General features: G+C 51.7%; 1 protein-coding gene across 2 annotated transcripts; it reads left to right on the forward strand.

Moving 5' to 3' along the window:
- Positions 1 to 1571: 1571 nt before the first annotated feature.
- ZNF783 (zinc finger protein 783) lies at positions 1572 to 17644 on the forward strand. 2 transcript variants are annotated; one of them, XM_082473694.1, is made up of 7 exons: positions 1572 to 2399; positions 5392 to 5793; positions 5872 to 5998; positions 6161 to 6289; positions 11354 to 11482; positions 12561 to 12671; positions 14450 to 17644. In XM_082473694.1, the coding sequence occupies exons 1-7, from the start codon at positions 2376 to 2378 to the stop codon at positions 15289 to 15291; spliced, it is 1764 nt and encodes a 587-aa protein (XP_082329820.1). In that variant the 5' UTR covers positions 1572 to 2375; the 3' UTR covers positions 15292 to 17644. The 2 variants fall into 2 exon arrangements, with proteins under 2 accessions (XP_082329820.1, XP_082329821.1); XM_082473695.1 differs by lacking the exon at positions 12561 to 12671.
- Positions 17645 to 18149: the final 505 nt, after the last annotated feature.

The raw sequence follows: 18149 nt of genomic DNA on the forward strand, positions 1-18149 counted from the left end.
GGGTGGGTCCACTTTCTAATCTAAAGGTAGGGTGAGGGGGCCATGGGAATTCTCTCTCTGAGCTGCCCCATCTCCTGGCTGAGGGCACTAGTACTTGAGTATCTTAACCACCCCCCAACCCTATGTGACCCTAAGGTGTTGTTTTAGTGGCCCTCACCTTGTGACCAGCCTACCTTCTGCAGCACAGGCCGATGGCCAACTGTGTCAGAGTGGGCTGCACCTGGGTGGAGTCACCCTTGTCCCTGCAAGGTCTGTGCCTCTACTTTGGAAATCCAGTGTTGTCAACTCACCCAGAGGTATTCAGGCCCTGGAGACCTGATCCAAAAAAGAGCAAATCCACAGGAGACAGATTAATAACGAAGGATGCAAGTAATTTTAATTTATATTAGAGCTACACCTGGCCTGACACCCAGGCTGGTCTGCTGCGGAAACCACATTATGGTGTCAAGCTTTTGTATTTTTTGTTCAATATATTTATAAAATCAGAGCATGGGAATGAGAGGCAGCTTTGGGAGCTAATGCACAGGGCAGTGTGATCATTCAACGAGTAGAATCAGCATTTCATGGCAACTAGTTAGAAATGAAATTCTGGACTCCTACCCACTCCAGCCTCAGGCCTAGAAACTCTGAGACCGGTGCCCAACAGTCTGTATTTTAACAAGCACTCCAGGAGAGCATTATGCCCACTAAAGTTTGAATACTGACTTACAGAAACTCTTCTAAACAACTCAGACCAGCTGTCAAAAATTAGAGCACTCTTCCCTGAACAAAGCTTGTTTAATACTAACATCTTCCTCTCCAATCCATTTTCCAGACTCTTTCTGTTTGCCTTGGACATTAACTCTTACTTTATGAGATCACAACTTATAAATTTATAAGAAATTTATAATCCTTAATATATTGGTCTTACTAACCCCTGCTGAGAACCGAGGGATGCTCTTCCTGTCTTCAGCACAAGTTTGCAAACTGTCTCAAGGTCAGGTTACTTCAACAAGGATTTCCGCAATAAACAATGCCATATATTGATTTGACTTCTTGTTACCTTAAAGTAACACTTCCTAACCTTGCCCCAGATGCTACAGGTGCACCTTACTTGGAGAAGGTATCAATTTATTTATGTTCTTATTATATTGATTGACCACACTTTTGCTTGGATCAAATACATGGGCAAATCATTTTCTCCCTCCCTCCCAAGAGAAAAATACTAAGAAAAGAAACAAAAACAAAGCATACACACAAAACTGCAGAGTAATTTCTAGTGGGAAGAATTTCCGGGCTTGTTGGACAAAGAGTGAGATGACTGGGAAATGCAGAAAAGACAGAAAATAAAAGTTAAATGGCATGCAGCCTATTTTACTTTATATTCAGTGATTAACTGGTTTTCCAGAGCAAGGCTCATGGGTTGCAGATGAGGAAAATAGGTCCTAGATTGAGTCGTTTATTCAAGATGCCTCAGGGCCTGAATTAGCGATGCATTTACTCTTGCTGCAGAGGATCCCCAGCTGGTGGCTGACGGGCAAGTGAAGACCGGGCGTGGCAAAGAGGGCTTCCGAGCACTCTGCGGACTGGGAAGGTGGGCCCCAGGGAAGGAGGAGGAGACCCAGGGTCCCCAAAGGGAGGTTTGCGGAGGGAGGCGGGGCTTTTTTTTTTTAAGGAAATAAAATTTTCCTGAGGTCTTTCTATTTGTTCTGGAAAACTAACAAAGTTTAAAAACCCTTATCGATCCCTCCCACCCCCCTGGCTTTTCCCGGGCAAAATGTATAGTCACTTTGGGTCCATTAGAGGTGTTCAAACGACAAATCAAGTGCATACACTTGAGATTACCCGGCAATGACTGACCTTCTTCCTCCAAAGCTTCGAAGTTTCCTGCGCGTTTCCTTTATTAGCTCCCTGGCTGGATTCCCCCAGCACCCCGGAGAGGGGTTAGGGTCCCACCGTGCCGGCCCTGCGCGTGGCCAGCGCCGCCTGGCCCAGGCCCGAGGGTCGCCACCGCCCGACGGGAGCCCATCTGGAGGGCCCCGCGGCGCGTGAGGCCCGGCGTCGACTCCCGCGGCCCAGGAGAGGGCGGGCACCCCGCTCCCCCCGGGACACCCCCGCGGCCGCCGGGGCGTGTGGGCGCGGAAGGCCGCGGGCCGCGGGTGTGCGGTCCTTCCGGCTGCAGGGGGCGCTGTGCGCGCCCTCGGGCCGGGCCGCGAGCGCAGCTCTTGTTTAAAGGGCCGGCGGGGCACGTGGCTCGGACGCAGCTCGCGGCCGCCCGGCAGGAGCTCCGAGGCTGGGCGGCTCAGCTCCGCCTCCGCCGCCGCGCCGCGCAGCGCCGCGCCGGGCCCGACAGGCCGGGCCTGAGGAGAACCGCCGAGAGAAGGACGCGGGCAGCCATGGCCGAAGCGGCGCCTGCCCCGGTAAGCGCCCCCGCGCGGACGCCCAGTTCGGCCAGGCCGCCGACTCCGGCGCCGCGTGGGCCCGCGAGGGTCTCGGCTGGGCGGCCCGAGCGGCCCGCGCGCTGCCTCCGCCCAGGCCCGCGCTTCGGGTCCGCTCGTGCCGCCTGGCCGCCCTCGTCCGGGCTGGGCTTTGAGGCCGAGCGGCCGGGCGGCCCAAACGCGAGGCCGGGCGCGGCGGGCGGACGGCCCCGACGTCGGGGGACAGGCCGGGCTTTCTAGTTACACTTAAGATGACAAGCCCTCGTCTTTGAACCGAATGGCTGTTTCCCCGCCCCGTCCATTGTCTCACTGGAGGTCCGGCGGCCCCGGAGGCAGGCAGGGGGGCAGGGGCGCCGGCCCCATTCGGTTCTGATAACCGAAGTCTGGGGCTCTGGGCGGGGAGCGGTCCGAAGTCGCCCACCTAGTAGAGGCCAGAGCCTGACGCCCACCTGGGACTCCGGAGTTACACCCCCCTTAAGGTGCCCAAGTGTTCTTCTGACACCTAAGAGGTGTTGAGTGCTGTTTACTGGCGGGATTGTAGGTGTGGTGCTTTTGTTATTGTTTGGTTTTTTTTAAAGATTAGTTTAGCAGATGTTACAATGTTGGCTGATAATGTGCAGTGTGTCCAATTCGGAGAAAATAATCTTCTGTCCTTTTTTGACATACTCGAAAAACATTTGTAAAGAGCTCAATAAATGGTATCTACTATTATTAATACATCTTAATAAAGTTTTTGAAGCCGTGATTTTTCTGGATGCTGATTATTGTGGATGATTTTTAAGGAGGAACTTTCCTCTTTAACTAGTGAGTTTGGTGTGTGCTTTTTTAAGGGTTCTCTGAGTGCAAGGGAGAAGAGGATGGGAGTTCTTGGGGTTTATGGCCCCCAGAAAGGCCTTTCTGTAGGGGGACAAGTGACCTCTTCAGCTCCCACTTAGCCCAGGGCCACTTTCTCAGTACTCTTTCTGACCATTCTTATCCACCCGCCCCTTTTCCTCTGCTGTCTTGTAGTACCTGAGATCCCAAGAAACTCCTCAAACAGGACAGATTTGCCCTCAACTTTCGTTAACCCATGGTATCACACTGTTATTTAATTTATTATGACTATTTTTGTATAAAACTTTTCTCCAGGAGAAGGAAGAACCACATATTTTTTTCTGCATCCCCATTGCACCTTTACTATGACAGATGTTCAGTAATTGTTATTGAATGAATGTGTTGTTTAATTGTTTAGTCAATCGCTCATTCAGTAGGTATTTATTGAGCGTCTTCTATGAATGAGGCAGTCTTTTAGAAGCTTACGTCATCATGGAGCTTATGTTCTCATGGGGGAAGCAAACCATAACACAGGCATACACATGGCACGATCATAGATTTTTTTTTAAATTAATTAATTAATTTATTTTTGGCTGTGTTGGGTCCTCGCCTCCGCGCCAGGGCCCTCCCCAGTTGCGGCGAGCGGGGGCCACTCCTCATCGCGGTGCGCGGACCTCCCACCACCGCGGCCTCTCTTGTTGCAGAGCACAGGCTCCAGACGCGCAGGCTCAGTAATTGTGGCTCACGGGCCCAGCCGCTCCACGGCATGTGGGATCTTCCCAGACCAGAGCTCGAACCCGTGTCCCCTGCATTGGCAGGCGGACCCTCAACCACCGCACCACCAGGGAAGCCCGATCATAGATTATTAATGCTGTGAAGGAAGGGACTAGCAGGGGGCCTATGTTAGATGTGTCAGTCGGTGAAGGTCTCTTTGAGGCAGTGTTTAAGCTGGAGCCTTATACGAGAGGGAGCCAGGCGTACAGAGAGGTGTGGGAAGAGCTAACACAAAGGTGGAGGAGAGAGCTGGGTGCATCACAGGAATCCAAGGAGACCGGGGTAGCTGGAGTGTAGTTGATACCCAGGAGGATATAAGGTCAGGGAGGTAGGCTGGGATACGATAAGAAGTTTAGGTTTTATTCTGGGTACACTGGGAAGCTGTTGATCGGGGACTAAAATGATCTAGTCTGTGTATTTAAAAGATTACTGATCACCTTTTGGAAAGTGTATTGTGGGGGGAGAAGGGCGAACTGGGGAAACCAGCTGGGCAGGATTGCAGTGGTTTGGGGGAAAGATGGTTGGGACTTGGACTAGTCACGGCAGAGAAGGAGAAAAGAGGATGGATTTGAGATAGTTTCAGCAGTTACACGGAGAGGACTTGATGGTGATTTGACCATGAGGATGAGTGCAGTGAAGGGATGAAGTGTCAATTCACCTTTCCAACAAGGCTTTTAGCGAGATGAACTGGGACTGAGACCTTGTCATCACGCACCAAGGTAAGCTGAGGCACTGCAGGAGCTCTTTCCCGAGATGCTGAAGGACATTGTAATGAAAGAGGTGGAGGAAAAAGGCCATATGAACTGCTGCATCCCTGAGCCAGAACCACCATCGTCATCAACATCTTCCTCATGATCAACAACACAGGGCTCACATTTATGGAGTATTTGCCATGTGCTGGACATTGTTAAGTGCTTTTTACAAAGATTGTACCATTAATTCTCACAATCCTATCATGTAGGCACTGTTATTACCCCCGTTTTATAGATGTGGGATTGAAGTTGAAATGCTTAACAAACCTTGCCAAAGTCAGCCAGCTCGTGAGTAGTGGAGCTGCCAGCTGCACTCGGGTTGTTTGCCTGCAGAGCTTCTGAGTTTCGGAGGAGGAGACTGAGACCCGGAAGGAAGTCACCTGTGTGAGGCCACAGCTGCTTTCCCGCTTGGGCCATGCCTTTCCTCCTGTTCCCCACTTGCTAACACCCTGGTCCAGCCAGTGTTTCCTGTCCTAGAGGCTGGATGTCCCCCCTCCCCATCCCCGGCTGCCTGACTGGTCCTCAGGATCCCAGATGGGGCTTCACCTGGGCAGGTGCCATTCTGAGGTTTCTTTTAGAGATGGACATTTTGACTGGATAATTCTGATAACATCTCTCTTTTCTCTTGTGGACAGGCTCCAGAGAGGGACAAGCAAACAGGGGATGAAAGGCCTTCGACGCCTTCTCCATCACCCCAGCTGGCTGCTGAGAAGAGCTCATACCTCTACTCCACGGAGATCACGCTGTGGACAGTGGTGGCCGCCATCCAGGCCTTGGAGAAGAAGGTGGATTCCTGCCTGGCCCGCCTGCTGACTCTGGAGGGCCGGACGGGGACAGCCGAGAAGAAGCTGGCCGACTGCGAGAAGACGGCCGTGGAGCTGGGGAACCAGCTGGAGGGCAAGTGGGCCGTGCTGGGGACCCTGCTGCAGGAGTACGGGCTGCTGCAGAGGCGGCTGGAGAACGTGGAGAACCTTCTGAGGAACAGGAACTTCTGGATCCTGCGGCTGCCGCCGGGCAGCAAGGGCGAGGCCCCCAAGGTTAGCCCTGGGCGCGGGGGGTGGGACAGCCCGTGCCCGTCAGCGTGCGGGTGAGCGTGCGTGACACTGTGGTTCCAGGTGCCCGTGACCTTTGATGATGTGGCCGTGTATTTCTCTGAGCTGGAGTGGGGCAAGCTGGATGAGTGGCAGAAGGAGCTGTACAAGCATGTGATGCGGGGCAACTACGAGACGCTGGTCTCCCTGGGTAAGGCTGTGTAGGTGGCGCTCTGGGCCTCGGTCCACAGATGGGCCTCCTGCAGTCTGGGTCTTGGCTTGGCTTCTGTTCCTCTGGGGGTCTCTGCATCTCCGTGGGCAACTGAGTGGCGGATGTGCAGTCCTGACCCAGCTGCCTCTGTTCTGTGTGCAGATTATGCCATCTCCAAACCAGACATCCTCACCCGGATGGAGAGGGGAGAGGAGCCTTGCCCGCAAGGCCCGAGGGGCCGGGAGGAGGCGAGTGACAGAGAGGACGCATGCCCAAGGAGGCTGGGCGCTGGTGAGTGGGGGCAAGATGGGGGCGTGGCTGGGGACAGTCCATCCGTGTCCCCAGCCTCTCGCGCTTCCGAGCCGTGAGGCCAGGACGGAGCGCAGGCCCTTAACCCAGGGTGGGCCGCGCCCTAACCCCCTTCACCCGTTTCACCTACCTCCACCCCTCACCTCTGGCAACCGCCAATCTGTTCTCTGTATCTATGACCTCGTTTTTGTTTCTTTGTTTGTTTTTAGTAGATTCCACATATGAGTGAGATCATACAATGCTTGTCTTTCTCTCACTTATTTCACTTAGCATAATGTCGTCAATGACAAGATTTCATTCTTTTTTGTGGCTGAATAATATTCCATTGTATGTATATGTGACATTTTCTTTATCCATTCATCGATCAGTGGACACTTCAGTTGTTTCCATATCTTGGCTATTGTATATAAATAGTGCTGCCGTAAGCATCAGGGTGCAGATATCTTTCTGAGTTAGTGTTTCTGTTTTCTTTGAAAGAATACCTAGAAGTGGGATTGCTGGATCATATGGTAGTTCTATTTTTAGTTTTTTGAGGAACCCCTATACTGTTTTCCATAGTGGCTGCACCAAATTACATTCCCACCAACAGGGTACAAGGGTTCCCTTTTCTCCACATCCTTGTCATTTCTTGTCTTTTTGGTAATAGCCATTCTAACAGATGTGAGGTGATATCTCATTGTGGTTTTGATTTGCATTTCGCTGATGGTTAGTGATGTTGAGCATCTTTTCATATGGCGGTTGTCCGTCTGTATGTTTTCTTTGGAAGAATGTCCATTCAGATCTAATGTCCATTTTTTAATTGGATTTTTTTTGCTGTTGAGTTGTGTGAGTTCTTTATATATTTTGGATGTTAACCCCTTATCAGATGTATGGCTTGCAGATATTTTCTCCCATTCAGTAGGTTGCATTTTCATTTTGTTGATGGTTTCCCTTGCTGTGCAGAAGCTTTTTAGTTTGATGTATTCTCTCTTGTTTATATTTGCTTTTGGCGTCAAATCCAAAAAATCGTTGCCAAGACTGATGTCAAAGAGCTTAGCGCCTGTGTTTTCTACTAGGAGTTTTATGGCTTCAGGTCTTACCCAGTTGCCTTTCTTTTTCTGATTGTGAGCCTTATCCTTCTGTTACAAAGTTCCCCATCAACTTTTCACCTAATGATTTTATTAGCCATTGAAGATTGTTGCCTGGATTCATTATTTTATTAGGGGTTGCAAAATGGTGAAATTTGGTCATTACTTTTGCACCTAATAGCTGAAATTCTTTTATAAAGAATTTCCCTAACTAACTCTTTTAGTTACCTTGAAATATAGTCTGTACAGAAAAGGCAGGATAGGTGCTTAATTCTTTCCCTTCATCAGTTTTTAGAATGAAGAGTTGCTTCCTTAGACGCCTCCAAAGGTGACCAGTACTTGGGCTTTTCTTTCTTTTTTTTTTTTGTTATTATTATGACTTCATAGATTGTTGAGTATTTTATACATGCAGTCCTTTGCAGCCATTATTTTCATGCTTAAGTTGTCCCATTTTTAGCTCTTGGGAGCCCCTTCAAGTTGACCTATAGGTCATTTTGATGTACCTTTGATGGCGTTCAGACACCATAAGATGTTCTAGTTTCATCTTGTATATTTCGTTCCCCAGACCTGGAATAAGAGTTTCTCCAAGAAGTTTTATTTCTTTCAATAAGGAATGGTATTCAGAGACTGCAGTATGAGTGCCAGTAGTTGCTAATTTTTGGCATTACTTCTAAGCCTTCTCAGAAAATATGTATTTTTGAGAAGAAAAAAGTCATGAGTTCGTAATGATATTTCTAATTCAAATTTAATGTCCTTTGATTTTATACTTGTATGTCACTTTTACATGGACATCTTAAATTCCTCACTATATTAGCATAATTACTTATTTGTATTATCTTATATCCAAATTTTAACATTTCATTATCCTATAATATCTTATTTGGAATAATAATAATTTGGAAATAATTTCAAATAATTGAGTCAATATTACTACTAACAATTACACTTCTAATTGAAATTTGAGATTTCTTTGCAGCTCTTTTTGTCATCTGAATGCATATTTCATATAGGACTTAATAGACAAAATAATGCCTTTTAAAGTCGCTTGAAATAATTATTTTCTCTATGTGGTTATGCCACCAACTTGATAAACAGTTAAGTTTTTTTTGTTTCTGCTTAATTTTACTTATTTATTTTTATTTATTTATTAATTTAATTTATTTATTTTTGGCTGCGTTGGGTCTTCGTTGCTGCGTGCGGGCTTTCTCTAGTTGCAACGAGCAGGGACTACTCTTCATCGCGGTGCGCGGGCTTCTCATTGAGGGGGCTTCTCATTGCGGTGGCTTCTCTTGTTGCGGAGCATGGGCTCTAGGCACGCGGGCTTCAGTAGTTGTGGCACACAGGTTTAGTTGCTCCGCGGCATGTGGGATCTTCCCAGACCAGGGCTCGAACCCGTGTCCCCTGCAGGCAGATTCTTAACCACTGTGCCACCAGGAAAGCCCCTGCTTAATTTTAGATTTTTAGCGATGGCTCTTTTTACTTTTGATTTAGTTTAACTTTTTGAACATGTAAGACATGGTTGCAAAGTCAAAATAATTTAACAGGATACACTCAGGGAAGTCTCATTTCCACCCTTGTCCCCTCCCTCTCCCTATAGATAACCATTTTTATTAACTTCTTGTTTATACTCCAGTGTTTCCTCTTGAAAATATCAGTAATACATAGATACCTTTGTATTCCCCCATACTATTTGTCTTCGAAATACTTCATAGCAGTATGTAGAGATCTTCCTCATTTTTTGTGTGAATATGGAATGTTCCATGCTGTGATATACCATAGTTTATTTAACCAGTCTTCACTGATGGATTATTTGGGGAATAGCCAGTATATTGCTGATATAAATAATGCTGTAGGGACTATCTTGTGCATAAATCAGTTCATATTTTTGTCAGTGTATCTTTGGGATAGGATCCCAGAAGCTGGACTGCTGGGTCAAAGGTAAATGAATATGCAATTTTTAAAGAATTTATCACCAAATCCCCCTCCATAGGGGTTGTATCATTTACATTCCCATCAGCATTGTGAAAGAGGGCCTCTTTCCCCACAGCCTTGCCACTAGAGAATGTGGTCAGACTTGTAGGATTTTTGTCTGCATAATAGGTAAGAAGTACTTCAGTGTAGTTAAAAAAAAATAGATTTATTAGAAATAATTCACAGACCATACAATTCACTCATTTAAAGTATACAATTCAGTGCTTTCTATCATATTCATAGATAAGTGCAGCCAACACCACAGTCAATTTTATAACATTTTTGTCACCTCAAAAACAAGCTCTGTATATTTCAGCTATCACCCTGAACCCCTTCCCAGCCCCCCAGCCATAAGCAACAACAAATCTGCTTTCTGACTCTGTAGATTTGCCTATTCTGGACATGTCACGTAAATGGAATCATATAGTATGTGGTCTTTTGTGTCTGTCTTCTTTCACTTAGCATAATGTATTCAAGGTTCATCTATATTGTGCTGTGTATTAGCACTTTTTTTTTTCTTATTTTAGTCAAATACATATAACATAAAATTTACCATTTTAACTGTTTATAAGTATACAGTTCAGTGATATTAAATACATTCACCATGTTGTGCAACCATCACCACCATTCATCTCTTTTATTCTTTTACTGAAATTCTGTACCCATCAAACAATATCATTCCCCCCCTTTCTCAGTCCCCGGCAACCACAGTTCTACTTTCTGTCTATGAATTTGAGTACTCTAAGTACTTCATATAAGTGGAATCATACACTGTTTGTCTTTTTGTGACTGGCTTATTTCACTTAGCACAGTATCATCAAGGTTCATCTATGTTGTAGCATATGTCAGAATTTCCTTCCTTATTAAGGCTTTTATTATATTGAGGTAGTTTCCTTCTACTCTTAGTTTTCTGAGTAGTTTTTTCATAAAAAGGTGTTGAATTTTGTCAAACGTTTTTTCTGCATCAGCTGAGACGATCATGTGTTTTTTTTTGCCCCGCTTCATTCTCTTAATGTGGTGTATTCCATTGATCCAGTTTCACATGTAGAACCATCCTTGCATTCCAGGAATAAACTCCACTTGGTTATGATATTTAATCCTTTTAATATGCTGGTGAATTCGGTTTGCTAGCATTTTGTTCATATTGGGATATTGGTCTGTAGTTTTCTTGTAGTGTCTGTCTGGCCATGGTAACAGTGTAGCTTTGTTTATGGCCATTTTAATTTTTTATTCTGTGCAATATTCATGTCTTTTCCCATAGGAAGCTTTTTTTTTTAATACATTTATTTTATTTATTTATTTTTGGCTGCGTTGGGTCTTCGTTGCCGTATGCGGGCCTTCTCCAGTTGCGGCGAGTGGGGCTACTCTTCGTTGTGGTGTGCAGGCCTCTCATCGCAGTGGCTTCTCTCGTTGCCAAGCACGGGCTCTTGGCATGTGGGCTCTGGAGCACAGGCTCAGTAGTTGTGGCGCACGGGCCCAGTTGCTCTGCGGCATGTGGGATCCTCCTGGACCAGGGCTTGAATCCTCGAATCCGTGTCCCCTTCATTGGTAGGCGGACTCTCAACCACTGCACCACCAGGGAAGCCCCCTCCCCTAGGAAGCTTTTTAAAAATGCATACTTCCTAGGCCCACCCCGAACTAACTGATAAGAATCTTGGGGGTGCTTCCCAGGGGATCTTTATATACCAGCCTGGTGAAGGACTTGGGATTGGGAACTACCGTTGAAATGTTCTGAGCAAGGAGTCCTTAAAAAGCCAGATCTTTGGTCCTGCTGTGTCATGACCTGTGTGGTACTATCGGATAACTTAACAGGCTACATATACCATTTCCTTTTCTCAGACATGGAGGCTTTAGTCTAGAATCTAGTTACTAGACGATCAGTAAAGTTCACTTAATTATCATACCCTGTGTTTGACCTGATGCTCCAGGTGACTGCATTTAGCCACTCCCCAGAGGCTCCTGGGAGACCTCTGCGTTGTCCGTAGTGTCACTGATTTGCATTCCCCAGGCCTTCCTCTATACCCAGAGCACATCTCTAGCCCAGTCAGCCCTGCCCAGAAGGAACCAAAAGAAGGTCAGGCCTCCAAGCACCAGCAAGACTCAGAAACAAGAGTAACCCCACCTGAAACGAGCACTGGTGAGTGAGCCCTGGGCAGCCGTGTGGACAGGACCAGACAGGTGGTACTGAGCATAAGTGCTGCAGCTCGAGGCGGGGAGAGATGGCTGGGGGCTGGGCCGGGCTGGGCAAGGCTGGACAGGCTTCCTGGAAAAGGGGCCCCTGAGACAGGCCTTAGAGGTAGATTTTGCTGGGAGCATAGGGTATTTTCAGCAGGAGAAAACAGTCTAAGCAAAGGTATGGGTTACTTAGGTATGTTGGGGGCCAGGTACACTGATCGGGCTGGAGTGAGGGGAAGGGCACAGGAGGGGGACATTGGGTCTCTTCAGGGTTCTTAAGACAGTCCCGTTAATGGGGCAGTACGTGTCATATGCCTAGCAGAGTGCCAGCATGTGTGTTCCTCGGTGAGTGTCCTCTTCTGAAGACCGGTGAAGCTCCAATCACCGCTTCCAGTGTTCTCTGCTTTTGTTTAAAGGAAATTCTTGCCCATCCTGTCACAAAAATGGAGTATATTCAGGGGGCATTTAGCATAGCACTTGGCAGGTAACCCAGAGCCTTGTTTTCTGTCTCCAGACTGCTCTGTGCTGGCTTGGTGTCCCCCTCCTGCCGGCCCGACCGTTCAGTCTCTGGGTTGCTTTCTATCCAGTTACTTCTGTGCATCTTCCCCACTGAATATGGGCCCCTGCAGTTGGAGGTGACACCCCCATCCCCGCTTCCCTGTGTCCATCCTTCCCAGCCGGTGTGTGAGAGGACTAGGACCTTCTCATTGTCCTTGCTCTATTGCAAACCTGGTGCTGTGCCCTGGGGCCTCCCCAAACCCTCTGTCCTTTTGAGGCCCATCAGGGTGACCCCCAGGTGCAGAGGGGCCAGTTGTTAGCACCACCTGCATGGGAATTGGGGGTGTGGCCTTCCCTGGTCTCCGCCCATCTCTGAGCAGAGGCTGCGGGGTGGGGCACCTGCCACCCTTGGGACAGAACCCGGCGCTCCCTCTTCCTGGGCCGCAGGCGCTTGAGCGTGTCCTGGGCCTGCTAGGGAATGGCTGGGTCTCCCTGTGGGAGCCTGCTGTTGGGAAAGGCCCTCATGGGACTCTCTCTCACAGGACCGCTAGCCAGCACTAGCGTTTCGTCCTCGGTTAAACGGGAGGAAGAATCTTCAGATGGGGAGTCACCCACCTCCCCTCCCAGGGACATCCTGCCCGGCATGGGGCCAGGTGAGTGAAGGGAAGAGGCCCCGTGGCCACAGCAGAGCCCCAGAGGAACTCGGGGGCCCTTTGGGAGTGGGTAGGGGTTGCATGATGGACCTGGTGAGGGGTTTCCTCCTGAGGGCTCCCTCCCTCACCCCCAAGTATTACTTCCCTGGGGCTCTGGGGACCCAGATCACCTATGGTCCTGTTCTCCCCCCATCGTGGTCTGGTCTGGCTGGAAAGGTGCTGCTTAAAACAAGCTGTGTGCCACCAGGTGTGGCCTCCTCACAGCCACCCTGTGAAGTGGCCCAGCCTCACAGCCTCTCACGTCTTGCAGCTGGAGTGTGGAGGCCTGTGATTTAAATTTAGCTCTTCCTGCTTAGAGTCTGTGCGTTTTCTATAAACCGGGCTTACATCCTGATAAGCAGGAAAAAAGAAAGCGATTATTGCCTATTTTGGCCCAATAGAAAGGGATCCAGCTCTCCCATTCCATCCTGGTACCTGCTTCGCTGGGAGGCAGGCATGAGATCTGGGCCCACCTTGGGGTTGTGGTGTGGCTGCAGATGGGCTGCAGATGGAGAGATCTGGGAGCCTTGGCCTTCACAGAGGAGAGGGCCTGAGACCCTCACTAATTTCTAAGCCCAGGACCACCATGGGGGCCTCTTCAATGCAACAAGGTTTTACCTCAAAGTTTACATGATTCTTAGACTTAACGATTCTGTAGCTGGAGGACTGAATTAAAAACAGTGGGTCATTTCTGACATAGAAATAAAGTTCTGCCATGAGTTAATTTGTGAGGATTACTGGGTGAGCGGTGAGCAGAGAACCCAAGGTCTTGCTGTCGGGTGCTGCCCTGGAGGTTCACCAGTTAAGGGCTCTCTTCCTCAGTGGCCTCCTGGCTTGCGGTTTAAGCTCAGGCTTCAGCAAGAATAGAAATCACTCTTGTCTTGGACCTTGGAAGTTGCCTAATGAGGGCTGAAGGTTTTCATTCTAATAAGCAGCGGGCAAGGTTCTCTGTCACCGTTGAGCAGACTGTGTGACTAGCAGACTGTGACTGTGAGGCTGCCGGATCCTGGGGGATGGTGGGCGCTGGTGGGGGGCTGGCTCCAGAGGAGACCAGAGGTGAGCGGCAGCTGGAGAGTGTGGGAGAATGCCGGGTTCCAGGCAGGGCTCTGAGGCCAGGACCGGCCTCCTCAGCGACAGGGACCCCCGGAGCTGCTGCTGAGACCACCTGTCGCTGCCTCAGCCCCGCCTCAGAGTCAAGTGTGACCCACACTGAGGCCCAGCCGGGAAGCCCAGGACTCGTGCCTGCTTTGCGTCACCTGAGAGCATGGTGCCGGGCAGGTGGTGGACGCTCGGTGTGGATTTGTTACTTGGCTGCGTAGCTCTGAGGGGGGCTAAGTCACCCACCACCTCCAGGCCCGAAGCCTCTTACTAGTCTGGGGGCAGTCATGGCCCGCAGGGCTCATGGTCATCCATAGATCAGAACTAAAGTCGTCAGAACTTCGGGGCTCCCGCATGGTCAGCATGCCTCAGGGCCCAGGACATAGGCCTCCCTTTGTCTGCCTTTCATTTTACCCCCCATCTGCCTCCCCGGTCTGACCCCTGACCCCAGTCCTGGTTTTGCAACAGTGTTTCCCTGCTCTGACCGGGAGCACTGCGAGGAGGAGGGGCCCAGGGAAGGCGGGGGCGGGCGGGGCTGGTGTGGCTGGAGCCGCGCCGGGAGGCCAGGACTGGGTCTGTGGCCCGGGTGGGGGCCGGGCCGGTGTGGCCCGCTTGAAATCAACGCAGACTCCATTTGCCAGGTGGTGGCGGCATGGTCATCAAGACGGAAGCACAATCTGAGGACGAGATGATGCCTGAGCAGCTGTACCTGGGGGAGTCCTCGAGCCAGCCAGAGTGTAGACTCCCCAAAGGGCCCAGGAGCAGGACCGGGGCTTCCGGCCGGCCTCACTCGGGGGCAGTGCCCAGGGCGCGGGCAGGGGACCCTCTGCCACCGGGGGCACCGGGGCCGGGGGGCGAGCCGCCTCGCATCCTCCCCCGCCGGCGAGAGCGGGCCTTCCCCTGCCCTGACTGCGGACAGAGCTTCCGCTTGAAGATCAACCTGACCATTCACCAGCGGACCCACGCGGAGGAGGAGCAGCAGCGCGGCGAGGCCCGGGGCGGCTCGGCCTCCGGGGCCGGGGCACGTGCCCACCCCGCGCTGGAGCCGGGGGAGGTGGTGGTGCCCGGCCCCGTCATCCGCTGGCTCCCAGAGGGGCCCGAGGGCCGCCGCTGCTTCGTGGGGCGGAGGCCGGCGGCCGCCAAGGTGTACCACTGCAGCGAATGCCTGCGCTTCTTCCAGCAGCGGAAGAGCCTGCTGCTGCACCAGCGCCTGCACACAGGCGACAGCCAGGGCTGGCCCGCCTGCCCCTACTGCGGCAAGGCCTTCCGCCGGCCCTCGGACCTCTTCCGGCACCAGCGCATCCACACGGGCGAGCGGCCCTACCCGTGCCCGGAGTGCGGCCGCGCCTTCAACCGCAACCACCACCTGGCAGTCCACATGCAGACGCACGCGCGCGGCCAGGGCGGCCCGCACGTTCCGGTCACCCCCGCCCGCCTGGGCAGCCCGCTGCTGGCACGGCCCAGCCACTCCGAGGAGGGCTGACCGGGCAGCAGCCTGTGGGGCACCCCCTGCAGGACCACCTCTCCACCGGCGGAGCCTTTCCACTTGTGCCTGATGCTGGTTCCTCCTTCTGGGATGGCTTTGGAGAGATCTTTTTTCCCTTCATTCAAATGGGAAGCAGTGGCCTTTTTGATGACAGTGTATGCGTGCCAGATGCCTCAGTTTCCTAAGTTTGTCACTCTGCTGCCTTTTCTACATTCCTGACTTATACAGGAGCCACTAAAGCTTAGGGGATGCCAAGCTTTGGTGGGGGCCTTTGACGGGTACCATGGACAGGCAACAGGACCAGAGGCCATGGCCTTTCTAGTAGGTGGTGTTCGAGACACGGAGAGCCTGGGGTTTGACTTTATACACAGAGGTCTTGGCCTTCTGTCAACACGAGAAACAGCAGAGTGGACAGCCTGAAGAATAGGCACTGGAAATTTGAGTTTCCTACTGTTATTTTGAAACTTTTTTTAATGGAGATTTTCTAAGTGCTTCTGTAAGTATTGTGTGTGGTTGTAAAGGGGACCAAGAACTCCTGAGGGGCAGGGATTATTCTGCCACCTCCTTGTGTGTGGGGATGGCAGAGGGACTGTCCAGACCAACCTGGGAATGCCTGTTGATGGGGATGCCTTGGCTGCTGCCCTGGAAACCAGGTGTCTTCCCAGGTGTGTGTTCCTTGGCCTAGACTGATTCCCAGTATTCCTGGTCCTTTCCGCAGTGGGTGTTCACATCCATGATTGACTTTGGTAATCAGCTGAGAGCGGGGAACTGCAGCCTGGAGTGGATGACATTTCCCCCAGGGTCTCAGTGTTCACGGGTGTGCACGCTCCATGGACTGGACCCCACCCCGACACCTGGGGGCGTGGGGGAGGTCAGGTGCAGAGCGGGCCCAGGAAGTTCCTCCCGAGAGGAAGATCCTAGTCTGAGTGAGGCTGGTCAGCCCACATGGACTGTGGGGTTGCCAGGCCTGATTTGTCACATTAAAGGAGAGGGTTGTCTTCTAGAACTTGGGGCTCATGGCAGAGTTAGGCCAGGAGATCTAGGTGAATCTTTTAACCACCTCCATCCTTGTGTTACTTGTCTGTCGAAGGTGGTAATGACCCCAGTGCATCCTACCTCACCTTAGAGTTGTCACGGTCATAACAGATTTAGAGGCAGCCGGACAAATAGGAAGCCTGATTTCGACCTTCCTTTCAAGTTCAGGGCCCCCTTTCTCTTTCATGCTGATCTCCAGCCCTCTTCCCAGTCAGAATCACTCAAGAAGGACCTTTATTTTCTGGAGTGAGTGGAAGGTCCCATGGGTGCAGAGTGAGGTAAGACTTTCCCTTTGGGCTATATCCCCCAGGAGCCTTTTGTACCTCAGTGGAACAAATTCTCACCAAAGCAACGAGGTTCAAACTGTGGAGGCTCGGGCAATAGCGTTGGGCGCCATGGAGAAGTCCTGATGGCAGCTGGCTTCCTGTGCCTCTCAGATCACCCCACTGTGGGTTCTCCCTATAGACCAGCCCTTGTCTGGGTGATTTTGAAGCTGGAGTGATGGGTCCTCAGCACTTCTGATTGTTGTCTTATTTATCTGGCACTATGCGGAGTGTCCAGTGTTCAGGCCTGCTTCCAGGTGCCTGGGTCCCTGGCTGTGCCACTTCATCTTGCCCGCCTCTGACCCTCGTACCTCTCCTGAAGTCCTGAACAGGGTTGGGGCCAGATGGAAACATTGCTGTCATCTCTGGGGCAAGAGTATACACGTCAGTGACCGCTCAGCCAAGCTCCTCTGGGCTTGGGAGAGGTGCCACCCTTCCCTGCCATAGATTGTGTTTGTCTGCTCTGGTATCCCCCAGCCCTTGCCAGGGCCCCACAGTCAGGGCTGGGCTGTCAGCAAGTGCTCAGACAGGATGTGGTGCTAGTGAAGCTGCTGAGAGCTTAGCCCTCAGCTGCAAGAGCTAGTCTCAGGTGTTTCCTTGGAAGGCCTCAGGGCTCAGAGTTTCCAGGCTTTTCTAATGCTTAATGCCCTGTGTAAATACACAACCTCTAACAGAAGCAGCAATCACTCTGCAGTGGTGCTCCTCTTCTTCCAAAGCATTCAATGTGCCAGGCTCCCGGCTAGGCCCTGTGAGTTTGCCTGGCACTCAATAGGTGTTCAAAGCACATTCTTTACTCTAAAATGAGTCAGCGGAGGCTGCGTGACCTGGGAGGATGGAGCCTGGTTTGACCCCAGACTCACTCCCAGCTCTGGGTCTCGGGTTCCTCATTTGTAAAGCAAAGTTGGGGTTCTGGTGTTAAAGGCCCTTAAGAACTGTGAGGATGGTGGAACCTTGGTGGCCCCATCAGTGCTCAATAAATATGTTGTACTCTATACGTGCACGTGACCTGGTTCCTGCTCTCTGGGAATCCGCGGCGGTGCGGGAAGTCCCCGCCCACCACGTGGGTGGGCTGCTCGGCACGAGCTCGAGTCCGCATTCGCGCTTGAAAGCGGCCCTCGCGCCGGGCGCTCCCACGGAAGTGGCGCCCACCCCTGCCCCGCGCCCACAGAGCCCTGGCGCTCGCCGCGGGGGCGGGGTCTCCGGGCCGGCCAATGGGGGGCAGGCTCCGGGCTGCCGGGGTCGCCCGCGCAAGGGGCGGGGGCGGAGCTTCCCGGTCTGGCCAATGGGGAGCCGCCTCCGGGTGGCGGGGTGGGGCCCAGCTCGTGGCCTGAGGCAGCGTGCCCCGCGCCCGCGTGGTTCCGTTGCTGCTGCTCGTCCGGGTCCTTTAGTTCCCGCGCGTCTGGAGCAACCCGGCCCGACGGCCACGAGAGCACGGGAGAGCTTGCAGAGAGGCCGGGGGCTGGCCTGCGTGGGCCGCCCGGCGGCGGCGGCGGCAGC

This window comes from Balaenoptera physalus (genome assembly GCF_965194825.1).
Source record: "Balaenoptera physalus genome assembly, chromosome: 8".
Classification (NCBI taxonomy): Eukaryota; Metazoa; Chordata; class Mammalia; order Artiodactyla; family Balaenopteridae; genus Balaenoptera; species Balaenoptera physalus.